The 22,463-nt window shown below is 36.3% G+C and overlaps 1 protein-coding gene across 2 annotated transcripts in view; it reads right to left on the bottom strand.

Moving 5' to 3' along the window:
- The window catches only part of COLQ (collagen like tail subunit of asymmetric acetylcholinesterase), a 60,642-nt gene that overhangs the window by 6,829 nt on the left and 31,350 nt on the right, over nt 1-22,463 (bottom strand). The window contains exons 2-11 of one of the 2 annotated variants that reach the window (XM_072412461.1): nt 22,072-22,187; nt 19,150-19,251; nt 18,782-18,826; nt 16,220-16,246; nt 11,582-11,653; nt 10,881-10,943; nt 8,257-8,283; nt 7,494-7,538; nt 6,850-6,885; nt 3,909-3,989 (exon numbers count right to left, since the gene is read on the bottom strand). In XM_072412461.1, the coding sequence (XP_072268562.1) occupies nt 3,909-3,989; nt 6,850-6,885; nt 7,494-7,538; nt 8,257-8,283; nt 10,881-10,943; nt 11,582-11,653; nt 16,220-16,246; nt 18,782-18,826; nt 19,150-19,251; nt 22,072-22,187 (614 nt within the window). The remainder of the gene's footprint in view (nt 1-3,908; nt 3,990-6,849; nt 6,886-7,493; nt 7,539-8,256; nt 8,284-10,880; nt 10,944-11,581; nt 11,654-16,219; nt 16,247-18,781; nt 18,827-19,149; nt 19,252-22,071; nt 22,188-22,463) is intronic. The other variant, XM_072412463.1, reaches the window with a different exon arrangement.

Raw genomic sequence — 22,463 nt, 5'->3', positions numbered from 1 at the left:
TGAGTTGGTATCAGCAAAGCAGGGAGGGCTTAATGCTCGTTGTTCCCTTCCTATAGGGATACCAGACTGCATGGAGTGGTTCATTGGGGAGTATGCATACTGTTTATGTATTTTATTTTATTTTTTATTATTGCTTTTCTATTTTTTCTCATTTACAAAATACACACAAAAAATCCAGGTAACTTCATGTTAGCTACATTAAAAAAATGTGTTAAACTACCTTTTGCAGTTACCCAGGAAATAAATAAATGCATTATAGACATAGGAAAATATTCTACATAATGACAATATAGTTAGACTTCATGCACATGAAACGAGAGGGAGTTTCTGAAATAGGATGTAGGAAATAACGCCTTCTTGATTTACAGTAGATTCAGGAGTGATTTATATACCTTCGGGTGATACATTTAGAAGCTTAATGTCTACACTGGACCAAGCCTCTTTACCAGATGACACTTTATTGGTTAGATAGTAGCTATACACAATATTACACATTTATTTACTGTAAATATATGTGCTCCTGACAGCTGGATCTGTAATTTCTTTTATTTTATTCTGGTTGCTCAAGTTATGATAAACTATTGTTTATAATATAGGAATGTTATACATAAAATATGGGTCATCTCATGGGGGTAGCCTGGTAAAGGTTTACTAGAACAGAACTGATTTCCTTTTTTCCATTTATATTGTTCTACTTATCTTATTAGCTAACTTTTACAAGCAGGAGGACATTTTATGTGACATGCTGAGTTGCTATATTAGGATGAAAATATCTAAGAAAACATCAACTTCAAAGACAGCCCAGAAACAGTAATGTCAAATATTACTTTGCACTGAACTAGCACAGACAACATATGTCTAGGTAAATCACTTGACATCTTTATAATATCTGTTTACTTGTTAGGATTATCAGGACAGAAGGTTGAAGAGTTCATGATATATACATATTTTTATGGACCAGATAAATTATGTTCTCAACCACTAGCAAACATTGACTTAGTAACATAATATGTTAGCACCAGAAGAAGGTAATAAAATCATTAAAAGAAAAGTATGTTTTAAATAAAGTTCTAAAAGGGCTGGCTGTAATCAGGTACATAAATACAGATAATTATGGAGACACAGCTAATTTAAATAGGGTGACTATTATGTTGTATAAAGATATTTGTTTTCTTAAAAAAACTAGGTGTACATTAGCTTCTGAAAGCTGGCTGGGCACCACTAGAGAAGTCTGAATAAAAGCCACCGTAGCCCTCCCCCTGCTGCAATCCTCCAGCAGGGAGAGCGCTATATGTGTTTTTTCTGTTTGTGAAGAATGGAGGAAGCACCTGTACAGAAACTTGGCCCAAATTGTTTTCACTTGTATTTAGTGGTAAAGTTTGCCTGTTCACTTCCATTACATTCAAAAGCATAGAAGACAAAAGTGGCTTCAGTGATCCCCAAGTGCCCATGTACGCCTTGCCAACCTGGAAAAACTCCTTATAGGCAGTGTTAAGAATACTTAAATAGTAAATTAGGTAACTGATCAGAAATGTGGGAATAATCAGAGCCCTGTTTATGGTCAGCCTAAAGTGTAATTTAAAATCCTAATACAAAAATATTTTTTAATAATTTTTCAGGTTAGGATTATTTTCAGTGACTACAGAAATAATCAGTTGATATTGCCAGAAATGTGATATCTTTCTTACGTCCTAACAGCTAAAAAGAGAGCTAAACATCTTTCCTTTACACTAATTCTAGGTATACATTTTTTGAATGGAGATGAACAAATACTGATGTGACTGATGTTTAGTGACAACAGTGGCTCCATCCATAGAAACACTGATGGACTGAATGTAGTCATGATGGAATAAGAATTGTATTATTTACATGATATCCAGTAAAAAAGGGAATTGGGATAATTTCAGATGAGCAGTAAACTACAGAGGTTTTTTTTAGCTCAATTGCTCTTCCAACTGCATGGAAACACAAACACAAAATGGTTCTCAACTGTTTCCATTTGGTTGAAGAATATAGGAGTGGTTAGGAACCATTCTGTGCACATGTTTGCACACAGTTGTGTTTGCATTGCCGTAGTTTTGTGGCTTGCTGCAGATGCTGAATATTTGACAATAGGTTTGAAAAGAGTTATTTTTTTGTATTATAAACTTTGATGCCATAACTGCCTTTATTGTTCTCTAGCTTTTCTTTTCTTGGACAGATTGTTGTCCTAATTTGTCATGGGACCAACGTAGTACAAATGTTATTTTTTGTTGTATTCTGTTCATATTTAATTCATGTTTTCAATTTTTTCCTGTAATCAAACATTCCCCAATCCTTCTAGTACTTTTTTCATTTTTTCACTTTGAAAGTTCTGGTTTCTTCCATTTCCAAAATTTCAGTGACATAGGCTATGATGTTCTCTGAATTATTGAATGATATAAATATTATTCCTTTGTTACTGCCAAGGTGCCATTTACTGTGTAGTGTTTTCATCTGTTCTCTCCACTATAAACCTATATTACTTAAGAACCCAAAGTCATCGATGACAGTGTTGAGATATGATTGTTTTAGGAGACAGTATACTATATACTACAGACATTATTGGTCAAGGCAATGTGGGAGAATAAATTAAACATGTTGGACAATGCCATTGTTTCCATCCAAGGAATCTTTTGTACACCTCCATTGCTTGTGTCAAGGGGTCAACACCATGCAACCAGTTATGTTGATGGGCAAGGATGCTGGTATATTATTTCCACAGCTTTTTAAGATAACTTTTAAATTATTTCATAAAACTTATTCTCTTTTTCATCTTTCTCTATTATGTATGCACACTGAACATTTGGATGAATACTTTATTATGCAAACTATATGAAACAATTTGTTTTCACCTTGTTCTGTCTTTAGGAGCCCAGAATTATTATCAACAACTACAAACGACCTAGCCTGTGTCAGTGAAATGGGGACTTGTGCCAACCACACTAAGACAGTCACACACTTGTTGTGGAAGAAGGATTCCAACGTTAGTCAAATGATACTGTTAATCTTTGAATAGAAGACAAAATTATGTCATGAGTTCTATTCACCATCTTAGTGTAAGCTTTGGTTTAATATTACTCTCCGGCATATGTCACAGCCTAGAATAGTTATTAAACATATACAACAAACAAAAATTAAATAACATCAAGAATTATGAATAGCCCTTACCATGTAAACCTTGCTTTAAAAATGTAAGTATTGAATAAATACCATTTTTGTTTTGCTTGCTTGATTTCATACAGCAACATTCTGGTGTTCTTTATTTATTATTGTGTTGACCTTTTTGTTTGTCCTTGTACCTTTAAAAAGGTATGGATGACCTCCAATTTATTCACAATTTTAGATGTTTCTAGATGGAGCTTTTATAGATTAGAGTTATGGTCTATACCTCGTACAGAGGCCTTGGCAAGGTAGTGGGGTTTCCACATATATTTGACTATTAGGTTTCAACACAGCATCCTACTTATATCCAGTTGATCCACAAAAGAAAATGAACAATAATGCTTATGAATTGTGCTTAAAAAAGTAATTACAACTCCATAATATTAGTTAAACAACTTCCAAAATGGAGCAGATATACCTTGTGAACAGCATTTTATTATTTAGCTTTCATAATGCATTTGAGACCAACTTGCTATTATTACAATCACCATGCCGCCAGAACCCACCGTAATCTTCTCTCCAAATAAGTTGCTTATTGAAAAGTATTTGTTCCCTTTTCTCCATAAAATGTAAGTACTTTATGGCAGCTTCTATAGCTACAAAGAGAGGTTAGGAAATAGATATTTCTTTTTGTTATAAAGTGCTGCTCAGCTAAAAGCCTAAAGATTTAACTTTCTGACATGTCAACCATATATATATCCTCACAGACAGAAAGCAACAATTACCTGTTTTCCACGTTTGCCCGGTCGCCCCGTAGGCCCTCTATTTCCTGGAATTCCAGGCTCTCCTTTTGGGCCCATCTCCCCCTTTGTAATTGAAAAAAAACTGAATTAGTGTGAGAACTAAAATAATATCTCTCTTTATATGCTATATTGATAAACAGTTAAAAAACAAAAAACAAAAATCAACATACAAATTTACATGTGTAAAGAATGTCCTTAAAAGATGGTCAATGTATCACAAGACAGTAGATGTAACTATTCACACAGGTGACATACACAGAAATTCGCACATTCTTGAAAAAAAGTAACTTCACTCATCAAAGTGAAATATCATTCTGCAAGGGATAATTTACTTAGCTTAGCGAATAAATTGAAGATCTCCTGCCTTGAACCAACCAATCATGCACAAGGAAAATCATTTTTCTTTTCATTTCTTTGCACATCCTTAGGTATTCTTTGCCCAGACATTTCACCACAACCACTAAGCTAAGTGAGTTGTCCCATGCAGAGCAAATTTTGTCAACAGCCTGAACTGATTTAGTAAATTCCCTCTAATATCTAATTCAAGGAACAGACCAAACTTTGCAAAAATCTGTACCACCAAGTTCTCTAGGAATATTTCTCGGTGCAACTCATCAGCTTTATATTCATAAAAAAAAGTGTTCTTGTATGCGATAAAATATCTCTTTTTAGACTGTTAAAAATGTAAAAGGTGTTCCTTTAGGAAGATTTCCCTAATCTGATAACAACTCAAAGTGTATTTTATTGTATTTACTTCCTTTTAGGCAGATCCACCATCAGAAATTTTTGTGGCCAGGACCAGGTAAAATTCCAATTTCCAATTTCTAAAAGTTACAGCTTTGCAAAAGTCAGATTGAGAGTCTGGGCTAACCAGAAATGGAACCAGATACAAATTTTGCGTTTAGGATAACCAGCAAGGGAGCTAGATGCTTGTGGAGGGTCTGGGCTAGCCAGAAAGGAGCCATGCACCATTGGAGGTTCAGGTTGCACTTGGCTCTTTCCCTGTTTAAACAGACCCTTCAATTGCACCTAAATCCCTTAGCTGACTATACCAGATCCAGCATTTTCACCTGGCTTTTACTGCCAATTCAAGTCTGAGCTAAACTGATTAATTAGACAAGAAAGGCAGCCAGGTACATGTAGAACCAGACCTTCTACTTGTGCCTGTTTTCTTTCTGACTAGCCTGACCATCCCTGGCTCCCTTGCTGTTTAGACTTTGTACTGGACCTTAATATTAGCAAGTGGATTTAAATTTAATATTTTTGAGCAAAGCGACTTTAACAACATTCACATTAAAAATTTGGAATATAAACCCTTTGGTCTAATCCTAGTACGACAACAGTATCTTTGCACATCAACATGTAATTACAAGTGTTATTGCATATAAGCACTGTAGTTTTAAATTTTTAAAAAAAAAAATGAAAATTGTAGCATATACTAAAGGCATTCTTTTTTAAAAATATACCATGCTTATGGTTTATCCAGCCTCTTCTCTTCTCTCTCTTTATGTTTCCTCAGTAACCACCAGAAATGCAATTTCATTTCTACCTCTAGACTAAATTACATTTATTAGGTAATTTTTTCCTTAGCGGGTTCGTCTACAAGTTAAGAGAACAAAATAGATTTCCATCACATGGTTCTTATTTAGAAATTATATGATTATCACCGATAGCACAGTTGCTTCCAGTAAGCATTGCTATATTTAGCTGCCTTATTAAGAATGATAATGCAGATAATACAAACACATTGCTGCTCACTCACTGCCAAGTACACCGAACACAGGCATGGAGGTGACACAAGTTCAGAAAGCAAAAGGTGAATGAATGTAATATGAGAAACTAAACTCAGTACGGAATCCCCAGAGAGCCACAAGAATATTGCTTCTTGCGTTTGTTCATAAGGTCGGCTGTGGTCATCACTTAATGTTCAACCACAAGAATAATTTTAGTTCCATATTATCATAGCTACTATTCTAATATGGTGTATTCCAGTGCCCCTGAACACTGTTTTAGTGTAGTCACAGACCAGTGCAAATGGTTATTCTAGTTTACAAACTGTAGCGGGAACAGTGCAATGAAACTCTTCTGTATTGTGCTTCCATGCTCAGGTAAAGATGTTACACCTGTTTAGCTACTGAAGAGATTGGAAAGTAATAATCTATCAAAGACAGCCCAGATTGTTTAATATTTGCTCTTTTTTTGGTCTATGCTGTATCTCTGCAAGGAACATGTCGGCAATCACATGACAACTATTTCCCTGTGATATTGTCCTATTGGAGAAAATTGCTGTGCAATTAAAAGAAGGAAAAGAGAGCTCAGATGACAATCTGGTATAACATGACCCCCATCAAAAGGGAAACACTCAAACATTGGTCTTCCTCCTACTCAAGTCTTGTAGCAGTACTGTTCTTTCTCCATTAAAAAAAGTGGTGCTATTTAGGAATTTACCCATGTATTCAATCTAAAACCAGAAGAAAATGTAGGTCAAACACCTTCCCGTCATAAGGCCTCAACAACAAATTAAAGTACTGCTAACAGCTTGACTTGTTCACATGGTTACAAATGTGATTTATGATTGCTATGATATAATACAATCTTAAATTACTGGTATAAATTTAGACGAATGAGTGCTATATGGTGTTTCCATTTTACATTTTAGGTAGATCTAGATAACATGGGGTAAATTTGCAACATTTTAGTGATGCTAAAGATATTTTTGTGCGCTGTATTGAGCCTATAAAATGAGGTCATAATTTTAGTGTCTCCTCTTGTCCAGGCTGACTAGATTCCCCCTGTTCCTGAAATTAGTATTTATTTATTGTTTATACTGTGGTATAAATATTTAATGTATATTTAAAATACATTATATATCTACAAAAAAAATCACTGCAGATGTAGTATATGCACAAAGTTATTTGCTTACTTTTTGTCCAAGCATTCCTGGTAGGCCCATAAATCCCTGGAAAAAGAAAATGTAAATACAGGTTACTAATTCTTTTTATGTTTTTTTTTGTTCCAAGGAATAAAATGACATAGGATATCAGTGGCTGGAGAAGCACCAATTACTGATAGACCCTGAATTAAGCATTTTTTTTTATGACATGGGAGCCAAGGCCAACTGTTTCCAAACTGAACACGGACGCTTTCCAGTTACATTGCAGATGTTGCCAGAGGACTGAAGCTGACCCATAATAGCTTGTGGAGCACCACACAACAAAGTGTTCATCCATTGCTGTGGTTGACTCTAAAAACTGTCTCTGGGAGCTTGGAGGGGCACTCAGGAGTGGCCAACCATGCAGTTTTAGATTGCGTGTCCTAAAAAGGCCTTTATTTTTACAGGATATTGGCAGGTGTATGCAAAAATAAAAATGTAAAAAGACTGTCTGTGGTATGGCTCCCTACATAATGTGCTGTCATGTGACTGCTGGCATAGGTAATACAAAAAAATCACTAGCAAGTAACTTGAGACTAAATGACACAAATATTGCCCAAACATAGTATACAAAGATATGCTCCTTTGAAAGTTATTTTGTAGTTAGCCTAACATAAATAAGTAAATCCTCCTACCTGTTCACCTTTAGGACCCATTTCTCCTGGATCTCCTTTCACACCCTAGGTTTAAAGATAATAACACAGATATCAAAACAAATGTCAGTGTTAAGCTACCAGTTGCGCTACATGTAATTAGCTACTATTCCTGATCTTAAAAGGAACATAAAGTAAACCAAACTAAATATGGTATCTAGCCCAGTTACAATAATTTATTACATGTTAGCCACATTAGCAGAATATTCCATGTATGAGTATGACGTATCAATGGGTGGTAGGCAAAAGATACTTATGACTATGGTTCTGAAGATAATGTATACAGGTAGGACTATGGTGGCAATGTGAATATATAATTTAAATTACCTGGTGCAATTTACAAACCCATACCTGAATAGTACTGAAGGCCAGTTATCTGATTAGAAAGATATGAAAAATATAACACAGTATAATATCTTTGGAAAAAAGTTATTCTGAGGATTGGCAGCAGAGACAAAAAGGGAGGAAGAAAAAGTGAGAAGGGGGAAGAGAAATAAGGCTAACTAACAGTATTGTGCATTAACCAATTTATCCTCAATACTTGTTTGTCCTTTTTTTGTGCTTATGTAATTCCTCCACCAGTTACAGTATGTCATAATAAATCATCAGAAGCAGTTCAAAATGCAAAAAAACAAACTGAATAACAGGAAGGTTATACAAAGAGAACATTGCAGCCTGGAATCTACAGGATTCCTATTTTACATTCAGCACAGACTCGGGTTAGTACTTTGGCAAAAGCACTGACCTTTTCTCCTTTAACGCCAGGAAAACCCTTAAAGAAATGGCAGACAAATTATCTAAATGTGCAACAGAAACAGAATATCAAACATGCTGCTGGTAAATATACAAAGAAATAGGAATAATACACATACATGAAATAAGCCTTGTTTAGTCTTAAGTATCATGATATCCTCTTAAAAGGTTCTGTGGAAAGTGGCAGTCAGGATGACTTATCTGTAACAGCTCAGGATTTTTTCTAGAGCTATTACCCAACTCCTGAAAGCACAGTTAGTTCCAGGACAAGGCAGAATTGAGCATCCTTAGTAATGTCAATATAAATGGCACAGAGATGGCAGGGTGTCTAGCCACCCTAACCGTTTCTTTTTAAAGAACCACATATATCATATATTTTCATTTACTTCTCATTAAGCCAAACAGCCTTATTACTTGCAGCACACCATATTGGCCAATGTATTGGCCTTCCCTCCTCCACTCTGATTTATTCTGGTTAGGAGATTAGAGGAAGTTTATACCAAGTCACGGGTCGTTACCTTAGTTATATTTAAGAAACCCTAGAGAGAGCCAATGTCCTTTGCCTGAAAGTTTGAATTTCTGATCTTGCAGTTCGCTAGACTCTTTTGTGTTTCTTCAACTATGTTGAAAAATAAGAAAGACCTGTGGGTTGCCAGCTAAATAAATGACAGTTTTTCATTTAGATATTTCTTATCATAATTGATGAATCTACTGAGGAACCTCTACTACAACACTAACAAAAGGAGGAGTTTTAAATAAAATAGAAAATATGTATGGCACAAATAGTTACATGGCACATTAAAAGAAATAGAACACAGGCCATATATCATATCCTTTGCCAAGTCTTTATAAATTACATATTCAGTCGTTTTTACAGAGAAAATGACAAAATCTACAGATTATCATATTAACTTATCTTTCATATTTTACCCTAATTCCCTTTTAAAAAGTCTTTATGTTTCCTGTGGATTGTGGTGTTTCTCTATGCTTCTACATCAGCACCTGAAATATACCTTTTTCTAGAAGGAATTACTTGGCATTGTGACTTATACACCATTAAATGTTTTGGGGAGAGAACAAGCCAGCACTAGAAGCCAGTTGATATCAGATGGGTCTGTTTATCCAGTAGGTTTTCATATTTGACATTCAGTTGTTTTATAGAAGGAAAACAGAGCATTAAATATTGGTTGACATGAATGGTATGCATATGAAATGATAATAATAATGATGGCTGTTTTGGCTTCAAATGTATATTTGGTATGGCAATTGTTTAGCATCTGTAATATGGTTGACTGAATATTCTGCTTTCAAATTAGTTGCTTTTCAAATTAACATGGTAAAGTTACAAAAACCTGTATATATATATATATATATATATGAGTATAAGTGAAACAATGTAAAGCACAAGCACTGCATCAGTTTATTCCTAAATCTAAAAAGAAACTTTATAAAATAAAATTTAAAGTTTTGTAATGAAAACATCTAAAGAGAAATTTGTCCAGGATGTAGTTTACCTGGTGGACCTGTTATGGCCTAACAAGTTATCAATTATGCTGCTGAAGTAGGATCTCCTTGTGTTACCCAGCTGTAGTTTTCGAATGAGTTTCTGTGTATATAATAAACCCTTTGGATTGAAGATTCGGACAGAAAAATCAGCACCACCTGCAATCCAACCATCAATTACCAAAGTCTCAAAACAATGAAATACCAATAGGGCATTCTGATTTTCGCTGATTAGGATTGAAGTTGAGGTCCTGCAAGCATTTTTGGGTATGCAGAAACTGAGCTGAAGACTAGCACGGGTACTCCCAGACACTATACATTGTACATACTTCAGCAACATTGTTAGCTCAGACTTTTTTAGATCATGACAGGTTAATTTATTGAAGGGTAAAAGATGGCAAAGCTTTGGATCAGAGGTCAGCAAACTTTTTTGGCCACTAGGCCATTTCAGGGATAGGCAGGAGCACACTAGGCCGGACTCCCTCTCGAGTACCGCCCAAATGGCTCTGCCCCCCACCAGGAACGCCCCCTGAAGAGAAATCTCTCTCCTCCGTAATGCATACGGAGGAAGCCACCACACGGAGGCTTGAGCCACATGAAGCTCTGGCGGCTCCAGTAGTTTGTTCAGGCTCCGCTGCGGGTTGCCGGCCGGCATTAGGCCAGATCGGCCAGGGGGCGTCAGGCCGGAACAAACTACCGGCTAGGCTGTATCTGGCCTAAAGGCCTGAGTTTGCTGACCCCTGCTTTAGATGAACTGTACATGCATTGTTTATCCATTCACTCACTTTATCTATAGTCCTTCTGTTTATTATGCAGGTTTTCATCATATTTTGAGTCTATTATATCAGGCACATTTAAGCTCATGCTTAATGCATCTGCACTGTATACTGTACTTGGTAGAGTGTGAAGCTTTTTAAAGCTATTTCTGAGAAAATACTGCAACAAAGTTATTTTGGCTTTATATAAATAATAATGTCAGAACTGCATTTCTAGTGATAGCCAGAATGAATATTTTATAAACTAGGTGAGTGGAATTAAATGCCAGGAACAGTTTGCATAAAGCAGTAAAAAATAGTAGTACCAATTATATTAACAAGGTCGCGTATAACAAACCTTGGGGCCTATTGGTCCTCTTGAGCCAGGCGTGCCAAATGATGCTGAATCACCCTTTTCACCCTGTTGATCAAAGAATAAAAAATGTGAAATTTATCACTAAACACAAACATATCCTAATAGATTTGTGCTGTGAAATTAAGGAATAAATTGTTCCACTATGCCTGCAGATTCATAGGTCAGTGAGAACTTTTTTAATTGAATTTCTTGCTTGAAAATTGTGTAAACATTTGAATGTCTATAATTTGAGCACAGTTCAACTGAAATGTTCCTAAAATATTCATACTTATGGCAAGGTATAATATAAATTCAAACTTACTTTATTAGAATTTGCATCTTCAATTTATTTACGGATGAAGTCTAAAGGCAGGGCAGGTTAGCAGAGTAAAAAACTATTTGTATTGTCTGGAGTGAATGAGACGGAGAGGAGATTTAAAGGAATCATATTAATATTTAAATAAAATGATACTATTTTTTGTGTGTAAATTCGATGAGTGGTATGGTATATTTGTGGAAAGTCTGCTGAAGATGAATTTTATTGTAGCCTGTTCTGGTTTCCTTGATTTTTTCTGAAATCTGGACTGTGACGTTAACATCGACAGTGTTGTATAGAACAGTATGTTTTGAAATTCAAATTTAGACTACAAATGTTTTAGGAAGGAACAAGAATATGTACATAATGATATTGAATGAGCACCTACCTTCTGTCCCATTGGTCCTGTTGGTCCTATAGGACCTGGCATTCCCGGAACACCAGGAGGACCAGGCTTGCCCTAGAAGGGGAAAGCAAAATTACACATGGTTACAGAGAAAAAAATAATGGGGATTACCTCAGATTTTTGGTTACTATATTGAAAATATGTTTATATATAACACTTTCCAGCTATTGTTTCTCGCCTGTTGTATGCTTCCACCACTTACCAATCCAAATTTCCAATTTGGTAAATCAGTAATCAGTACTTTTGATAACAGTGATATTACGCATTGCAATACTATTGAAATTCCCCACTCGTCCAGAATTCTAATAATATCCTTTGACATAATTAACCTCCCAACCGTTAAGCCCGTACTTTTCCGTGCAAAAAAAAGTTGCAATTATCGTTAACCCCGTACTTTTCTCCCTATATTAAAATCTCACTTACCTGGTCCCGCTGTGCTCATCCAGCGTCAGGTCTGTGTTCCAGCGTCGTCCTCCAGCGTCGATCTCCCTCTCCAGCGTCGGGTGCCGTCTCCTATACCAGCGGGACCGGTAAGATGCCGGTGAACCACAAGATTTATTTTTAATTGAAACTCATTCGTTCATTTTGTATTGGATTGGATACAGGAGTTTAAATTCAATCCAATACAAAATGAATGAATGAGTTTAAATTAAAAATAAATACAAAGTATGTATTTTGTATTGGATTGGATACAGGAATTTGTATTCAATCCAATACATAATGAGAGTTTGAATTTTGTTCTCATTTTGTATTGGATTGAATACAAAGTCCTGTATCCAATCCAATACAAAATAATAGAAAATATATTTATGTGGTTTTGTCTATAGGTATGTGACGGACACTAGGGAGGTGTTTTAGAAAAATATATTACTATACATTATACCGAATTATGACATTTTCAGTATTAGATTGAATACAAACTCCTATATCCAATCCAATACAAAATAATAGAAAATAAATTATGTGGTTTTGTCTATAGGTATGTGACGTTGGACACTAGGGAGGTGTTTTAGAAAAATATATTACTATACAGTATACCGAATTATCGCATTTTCAGTATTTTTCATTTATTTATGTATTCTTGTTTAAGCTGAATTTTGTGTTTTTCCTTTAATTTTATTAAAAGTAATTTTTTTTTTTTTACATGATTGTGTTTTTCAAACATTTTTTATATTCTTTATATCTACTAGACCCCTATTCGGACATATTTCTGTAAGTTACAGGTCTACAAAAAAAAAAATTCATGAAAACCTGTAACGCTTTTGGTACAGAAATCTAGACATCAGTGTAACGCCCAGGTGGTTAATGCTTGTCTTGGTCATCTAGATGTGCTTGCTTAATATCAACACAACCCTATTCATCTAATGCCCTCATACTCCAGTTAAGAGTATTCACAAGTGCAATAACCCTTAAGCTGCGTACACACGGCAAATTTTTCTCGCCCGATAATCGGTATCGGCCAATTATCGGGCGAAAATCTGCCGTGTGTACAGTCGGTCGTCGTCCATCGTCCGACGACCGTCCTGGCGGATCCATGGACGATGGACGACGACCGATCCTAATGAAAGGGAAGGGGAGAGCGCGCAGCAGGGTGCCGCTCCGTCGCTCTCCCCCTCCCCTCTCCATAGAGCATGAACGGTGCTGTATGTACAGCATCGTTCATGCATCGTGCAGTCTTTTCTCGTTGGAAAGGATCGTGAAAGATCCTTTCCAACGAGAAAAATTGCAGGTGTGTACGCAGCTTAAGTCTCCAGTTCAGTTTCATACACACTCCTTGCTTTACGTTGCTGATATTATTATATTATTATACATAACATATCTTATTGGAATGATTGGGCGTGAAAATCATGCAGATGTTTTTATCAACCCCATATTACTGTGATTATATAGATTTCTAAATTTCAAGTTAGACCTCAATCTTAATCCTCCCCTGAAAAAGCCTAAGGGTGAACGCGTCAGGAATTTGAGACCTTTTCAAAAAACTCATGTTGATGTGATACTTGAAATGTGAAACTATGTACATGTAATCACAGGTAAAAGTTTCTTGTATATCACAATCATTAGATAATAAAAATATCAAAACATTTCAAAAACATGCCTACAAAAGCCTGTCTATCTTTCCACCCTATCCTATAAATACCTAATCCAGGCTAGGCAACCTAAAAAATTTCTTATCAATTACTAAATCAATTTTCCATGAGAGGAACCCTACTAACCATACATCCCCTTACCTATACTACTATAATAAAAATATGTTTATATAAAACACTTTCCAGCTATTGTTATCAAAAAGGTAATTTAACTACGAAGTAACAGTTTTACTTTTGGGGTATTAAAGACTATTATTGTGAATATGTTCTTAGACTAAACAAAGATTTCAATGTATACCAGGTAATCTGATGTTTTCCCCCTTTAAAGCTTTAAAGACTTTTCAAGTACAGAAACAATTCTGTTGACCTGGGCGTAAATGCACCAATTCCCTAATTTCCTCTTGTAGGCTAACACATTTTTTATCGTTGTTGATTACCCAGTCAGCTTCATTGATTGATTGTATACCAATGCATGAATAATTTGGGCAACAAAAATTGTACCTTATTATATACAGATGAATAGGACATAACTAGCAAATATAGAAACACCTTAACATAAATCTGCAAGTAAACTACTTAAATGAAATATTTTAAAGGACTGAGTATCATGTGATCAATATGTTCAGATCTCTCTCTCAGTTTAGTAGTCAGATTATAGCTTGTGCTGCAAAGTATGGGTATGAATGCAATCACATTGCATTGCCTTTATTGGCTTAAATACTCATTGCTTTAAAAACACAAACCTCATCTGACTTTAATATTGAGTACACAGATAATAAAGCATCCAAAGTACAACCAAACTCTGTACTGGGAAAGCTAAGAAGTAAAATGAATTCACTGATGTAACAATATCTTCTTAGACTTCTAGATCTGAGGAAACACTTGGCTCACTTGTACCATGCAGTAATTCTCTGTTCTGTTAGAGCTATCACAGGATGGTTTATTAATAACTTCTTCTTCTCCAGCTTCTAATTCTGATCACTTCCGACAGGGAGATGTATGTGACGCAAGCTGGGAGAGGGTTCCATGCTATTTGTAGCTGACCAGTATGGGATTTACCATGTGAATGTCTAGAATTTAGACCTGCAGAGTCTGTACAAAGTATTTTTATGGTGCATAAAAACAAATGACATCTTCTCTAGTGGTGCCACACTGTCTTGGACGTGATGTAATGGTTAACACCAGAGAGACCTGGATAGATCCAGTAGTTTCTTATGGAAACGGCAAAGAAATGAAATGATTTTCAAATAGTATATACAACAATGTAAATCTACACTGGCCTCTAATTAGGACAAATAAGGGTAAATGTAGCTATCTGCTCTACGTGGTGCACCAAAATGTTTATCCACACCACAGCCTGCATTGTATGATTTTTTCATAAAATACAAGCATAGTTGTGGAGCTGCTAGTGTCCAACAAAGTTTATTTCAATGCAGCAATGAGAACTCCTAAATTGGAGGCGAGTCAGTTACATGACTTTGACAGGTCACAAGATTGAGCTCTTCTGGCTTTTTTATTTCTTTCAATTCACTTTAATAATCCTCCTCATGTTTTGGAGTCCCAGAGCATGATCATTTGTTTTTCTTTAAAATGTTCTTGCCAAACTGAATGCGTGTTAGGACTGCCCAGGAGAAAGGGGGGAAAGGGTTAAGGTTGAATTACAGAAAGAGGAGGGGGAGAGAGAGGGTCGGGTCGGAAGTAAAAGTGGGTGGAGAGAAGAAGGGGTAAAAGGAGGGAGAAACGGAAGTTAAGGACAGGTTTTTGAAAGAAGAAATTTCCCACCCACCCGCCCTGTTATAAGGTGTGGGTAGGCGGTTGAGGTTTGGTGGAAGGTAAGAGTTCTGGGTTAATTATGGTGGTGGGGGGGGACCCCAGGTGGTGGGGACCCCCCCTTTAAGTGGTGAACGGTGGAGGCCCCTGAGGTGGTGCTGTGCTGCTAGGGGCCAGAATGGCATGGTGGTATTGGTCATTATTGGAGATGTAATGGTGTTGCGGACTTTACCTTCCGGACCTGCAACCTAGTTGTTTTGGGTACAAATCATTGGTTCTGTTAGGAATTGGTTTATGGTAAATAAAGGGTTAAGTTATAGTTTATATGGAGGTTATTTAATTGTTAATTTATTTAATTTGTTATTTAAGTGTTATTTATTTGTTGCTTATTTTACGTGTATGTTACAGTTGCATATATATATATAATTAATATATATATATATATTAATTATATATATATATATATATATATATATATATATATATATATATATTTTATGGAAATTGTTAAATTGTTAATTTATTGTTAAATAAAGGGCTGCTTGCCAGCCATTTTAAATGCAACAGGTTGTGGAGCGTTATTTTGAAGAGGGTAAGAATAAAGGAGGGAGCTGGCAAGGGAAAAAAGAGAAGGGGGGGCAGGTGTGGGGGGAATTTTTGGGGGCAAAGGTACGAGCTACCCTAGTCATGTTTCAGCTGACCTTTTTCATAAACCTTCCATACATATTCCATTTAAAAAAAATGAGGAAGAAATGTATACCTTTCTGCCCGGCCTGCCAATTTCACCCTGTATAAACAGAAAACAAGAGTAGTGAGTTTAAATGAAAAGAGAAATTAATTATTTAGAACTATGAACAGTCAGATTTTATTTTACAATTGAAGTGTCAAAGTACCAAACAGAATATATAACAGAAAAAATAATGCTATTATGGCAGAGACACACACAATGGTAAAAAGCTGGGAGAAGTCAAACCTTCCCTTCCCTATGAGTTGGTTGGATATAATATTAGGTACATCCCAGTGATTTGGTTAATTTAAAGGTAACACTGTGAGGGTTAAATGCTTGTTAACATTATTACACAGTATTTATATAGCACCATCATATTATGTAGCGCTGTACAAACTCCATAGTCATGTCACTAGCTGTCCCTCAAAGGGGCTCACAAGCTAATGCCTCTACCATAGACTTATGTCTTTAATACAGTCTTAGGTCAATTTTTGGGGTGGTCGCCAATTAACCTAACTGCATGTTTTTGGAATGTGGGAGAAAACAGGAGTATTCAGAATCCCACGCAAACATAGGGAGAACCTGCAAACTCCATGCAGATAGTGTCCTGGCAGGGATTCGAACCTGGGACCCAGCGCTGGAAAGGCCAGTGTGCTAACTATTGAGCCACTATGCTGCCCTGTTTTTATCAGGAGGCCATTAAAAGCATGTTTACTTACCTTATCCCACAGGCTTCCTCCTCTCTGTGTGACCAGTTCCATAAAGCCTCTTCCCTCCACAGCTCTGCTGTTAGCAGGCACTCTAGCATTAACATGTACAATCCAGTTTAGTTATGTGTGCCACCAGAAAATTACCCCAATGACGTCTGAAAGAGGAGTGTGCTCCTATTTTGCCCAGCCTGTGGTTATAGATACTATATAGCTGAGAGGGAGAGAGAGAGAGGGAGCCAGGCTTTTGAAGGGCAGAGTAGGGAAGATTAAAAACACAAAATTTTATTGATTTCAAACATAATTTAAAAGGTGGAGACTATTGTCTCTTGGGTTAATTCCTAAACTAACATTTGACTACTAATTTTGGCAACAAGTAGTAATAAGATAAGAAATAAAAAATAGATAATAAATAAAAAAAGATAATAATAAAAAATAAGTTAATTCATTATACTGCCTAAGCGATAGCGTTTAGGTTTCCTACCCGATGCGTTTCGCCCAAACTGGGCTTCCTCAGGGGTAGAGCGAGAGTTGGTAATGTTGCTGGGGCTTCTTACGGCAGAAGCATGTGGTACCAAATTGTTTCTTGAAAGTATTTGATACTAAAACTGATATCAATTTGGACGAACTTTTGTTTTTTCAGAGTCCAGGTAAACGGAATAAATATGTTGTTAACTTGTTGTTTCAAAATAGTGTCAGACTCCTACGAGTTAGTAGCTTGATCAGTGTTTTACATAGTTTACTTAGTATGATGATGAGACAGTAGTCCGGTGAGATGATAAGTTATTATTAATAGGTGAGGTGTTGCGTTGTAGTACACTGGTGCGCCAGCGGGTAGACGTCCAAAAGGGTCGGAAACCTAGGTGGAAAACCTAATCGCTATTGCTTACGCAGTATGATGAATTAATTTATTGTTACTACCTGTTTTCAAAATTAATGGTCAAATGATAATTTAGGAATTAACCCAAGAGACAATAGTCTCAACCTTTTAAATTATGTTTGAAATCAATAAAACCTTACCTACTCTGCCCTTCAAAAGCCTGGCTCCCTCTCTCTCTCTCAACTATATAGTATGTACAATCTAGGACCAGCAATCCGGCATTATTAGTGAGCACACAAAAGGCCTGCCCATAGAGAAAAGAAGAGTGCTGGCTCCTGGGGCAAGGAGGATAGTGGTATTATTAGACCCTTTTATAGTACCCTGGGCAAAAAACTTTGCAGTGCAGGGGAAGCCTCTCTGCAAGGTCAGTTCTCACATTTCCCTGGAGTTCTGCTTTAATGTAGCTCATTGAAAATACATCTAAAGGCTCCTCTTAGACAGTCATAAGAAGTACAAAGTCTAAATCACTAGTTATTATGTGATTTACAATTCTCATTAAGTAAATGGAAACTTCATTTACCTTTCCTAACTAAGCCAAGTCCTCTTCCTTTTGTGGCTCACATGCACCCCCTCTCGGATTCTGCGGGTTAAAGTGTTGGGGTTTCAGAAACAGAGGCAAGCTTGTACAGTCTGTTGGAGAGGGCAGCATCATTGCCACACCATTCTATTAGGTGGAATTCACTGACTTAACTTTTAAATTCTCTTGTAAAAGTGGTAAAAGAAAGAGGACAGCTTTGACATGCTAAAACAATTTTAAATGGAGAATATCTTTGAATGCACAAAAGCACGTTTTTAAAAAAATATTTCCAGGCTTTTGAAAACAGATCCCTTTGTGAGGAAAAAAAAGTCACAGCATTGTTTTTAGAGTCTCATACCTACTGAACAGACAAATTTAGAAACTTCAATCATCATCATGAATAAATGAAGGATGCTATCAAGCATGGCTGAGTAAAGTGAATAAATAATTTAGTATCCCTATTCATAAACACAGCTCAGAATTGAACATACCTTTTCTCCTTTTGGTCCAGCTGTCCCCGGCAAACCTTGAGGGCCCTACAAATGGAAATAAAACAATTATTATGCAGTAGCCTTTTATAGTCTATATCTGTCCATATCAGTTTTGAATTGACTGACAATTTAGATTTTTTTTTAGTTTTTAAGTGTGTTGTTTTGTGAAAGCAGCTTAGATGTGAAAGCTATAGAAACTGCTAGAAAATAGAAATAAAATTGTCATTGGCTTACAATAAATATATTTATGCAAGGTTGCATTTCATGCAGTTGTCTTTGTGCTGGCAGACATATAACTAAAAACAAATTTACCTTATCTGCAAAATTCATGACATTTTGTTTTTACCACAACATACTACAGTACTAACCTGGGGACCAGGAGGGCCTTCTGTTCCTGGTGGGCCTGGTATACATAAAGGTATTATTGGCTTTTGCTCTAAAGGTGAGTTTGTATAATCCAGGTCATACATCTTTAAGGGAAAAAAACAGGGAAATTACAATCAGGTACATTTTAATCACAATAAAATTGTAAACAGTAGTTTTTTAAAAACATATTTTATTTGATACATATAGAAACTATGTAAAGGAATCACTTGCATTTCTTACCAGTCCACTGAGGGAAAATAAGCCTCAGGACCTTCTGGATGCCTGTGAGGTCTAATATGGATCCCTGCTTTTGACTTTATTGACAACAACCTAGGTTAACATATTGTTATAGTTGGTTGCTCTCCCAGTATAAATTGACTTGTTGCCCAGTTAAAATCTTTCTAGTTACCTTTCTAGTTACATAGCTCAGAAGTCTTCCAAGCTTTTTTTGGAAAATGGTAATTGATTCTGAACAGAGGCTTCTTTTGCACAGCGATGAGTCTTTGGCCCTGATTTCTCCAAGGCTGGAGAAAATACACTTTCATCAGTAAAGCTAAGTGATCCAGCAAACCTGGAATGGATTTCTTAAAAGTCATTTGCTATTTGTTTGCAAATGCTTTCGATCCTGGACCAGATTCATTCCAGGTTTGCCGGATCATCCAGCTTCACTGATGAAAGTGTATTCTTTACAGCCTTGGAGAGCTTTAATAATTAGGCCTTATGTGAGCATTTTTACAGTATAAGTCAAACATTCATTAAAACATACAGCACACATTATAATTCAATCAATGATGTTGTGAATTTTGAATATTCAAAGTGGTTAAGTAACTAAAGCAGTTAAAGCTTTTTACTTACTAAGAATTGTAACTCCCTTTCCAAATCCACCACCCAATCATGTGTAAAATTTATGTTTAGGTTTCCTTGCAAATAATTGGGTAGTCTTTTCTGGACTATTACATCATTCACTAAGCTAACTGAATTATCCCTTAAATAGTGATAGCTCCCCTAGAAAATTCCTGTGTGCATTTTCACAATAGTAAAGGGTTTCTACAATGTTGGCCTATGAGTGATGTATGGTCTGTCAACTGGAGTACAACACACAACTAATAGATTCTAGCCAAATAATAAATATAAACTCTAAACTTAATCACCCCTGGAGTGTAGTTTAATTTTTCTTTTACCTCCATATGGAACAGCAAATAGTGGAGCAATCTGTAAAGATTTCACTTACAGTTAATAAAATCCATTAGGTTCTATAAACTAGATTGGTTGTAACCTTTAGTGGCAGGTGTCTGCTGAGCAATTATTTTCAAGGAAAAAAATGAAAACCTTTAGGAGGAAAAGTACAAGAATTCATATATGAAAAATATTACTGAATGTGAAAATTGTTTGTTATAATGCATTGATAGATTACAACTGATTATATGTTATGTGTACAATTATAGCTCCTGAAGAAGTAGACTGGCTCCACAAAACGTGCAGAGGAAGAAAACAGATTCAGATTGATATTTAAATGTTTTTATTGATACATAATTGTATGGACTTTATAATAAAAAAATATTGTTGAGTTTTTAAGTAAAATGGAATGAGAATATTTACCTTAAAGCAGGGGTCCCCAAACCCTCGTCTGCGTCCCACGCGGATCTGGCCAGTGTACCCCTAGCGATGTTAGAAGGACCCTGCTTAGGGGGTGCACCAGCCAGAGCCACAGACCACGTTCCCCATACTCATCCCAGACTCAGGGTGGTGGGTGGGTTGTGTCTCTAGACAGGTCTCAAGACCTGCGATGAGAGAGTAGACGGGTTCTGGCATCATGACGGCACTCTGGGGGAAAGTTTTATCCCCTTTCAGTGAACCACGGCTCCCTGCGCATGTGTGGTCCAGAGTCCATGAGATTAGTTATCCGTGAGCCTCAATAGGTTGGGGACTACTGCCTTAAAGGTCCTGAGTTATCTGCAGAAAAATTTAGCATAGTGTAATGCAGTGTCCAAAAAGGTCACCTGTGTTACTAGGTAAAGTGCTGGACGGTAGGTATGTGGGACCTAGATATGTCAGGTATTGCCTCTGAGGTAAGACCAGCAATGATGTGTCTGCATGGAACCTCTGGGTTTCTCTGCTGGTTATTCAAATTTTTTGCTCCAGGGCTGTTTTACTGGGAATTTGAGAGAGAAGGGTGGTGCAGATTCCCAATTCCAGGTCCCACATTTTTGTAAGGACCAGAAGGCTATTTAGCACACAATGTTCTAGATGTGGCTGTAGGTCAGTCTGTGTGTGGCAAAAAAACAATATTTTGTTTATGCTAGCCAGGAGGCTGAATATATTCATTTATAGACTATTTTTGCAGACACTAACCCCTGCAATGGAAGATTGTTTATTTTGGTTGCTGTTTTTGTCAATAAACAGGGGTAAGAGTCCTAAAGCTGGTGTGTGGAGTTGCCTCTGTGCCATCCTTCCATTTAATGGTAATCTCTCACAGTAGTTTGTCTGACTTCCATTTCAGTACTCATATATTCTATACTGTTTTGCTCACATGATAAACTATTTCAATACATTGGTCCTTTCCTTTGTGACATAATATAGTAAATCATTACAATGTAACATTTCAGTACAAACTGGGTGCAAGTATTAAACCTTTGTACAAATCTATTATATACGTGTTGAATTATTACATATTTTAAAAGCAACACAATAATATGAAAACCTAAGGATGATAAAATATAAATACAAGTAAGATGTGACCAGTACTGATTACAAGTATTGGCCCCTTGATATTCTCCAACCATACCAACACATGCCAATGGCTAAAGTAGTAACAAAGTTGCTGATGTATTAAATGCCTTTGTGATACTCTTTGGAGTCTGAACAAACTGAATACTGAGTAATTTACAGACAGCTGTCAGCATTATTACAACTTAGATACTTACTGTGTGTCTGCGATCTCTGAAGAACGGAGGGGGTGGAAAGATTGGTGGAGGTGGAGGACTTAAGAGACAGCACTCTTTATTACTGCTTCGTTTCTTCTGTTCTAGAGAAGGAAAAGCTGTCAAAAGAAGAATGAAAAATGTCATAAACCTGTATGGCAAAGTTAACTTTTTGTTAATGATAGTGGTGGTGGTGGGGGGGGGGGTTAGAAGCAATGGCAATTTAGATAGCTGTCATATCATGTCATCTCGTACAATGCAGGTAATATAGGTAAGTAAAAGTGCTTTTTAATGGTACCCAGGCCAAAAATCTAGAGCTGGGTTTCAAGCGAATAAAGGGCTTGTGTAGACAGGCATTTGAAACATTTATGAAATGTGTGTCAACATCTAAGTTT

The sequence above is a fragment of the Pyxicephalus adspersus genome, chromosome 5 (assembly GCF_032062135.1).
Source record: "Pyxicephalus adspersus chromosome 5, UCB_Pads_2.0, whole genome shotgun sequence".
Classification (NCBI taxonomy): domain Eukaryota; kingdom Metazoa; phylum Chordata; class Amphibia; order Anura; family Pyxicephalidae; genus Pyxicephalus; species Pyxicephalus adspersus.
Note: the sequence above shows the minus strand (reverse complement) of the source record. Positions and strands in the feature narration are given on the sequence as shown.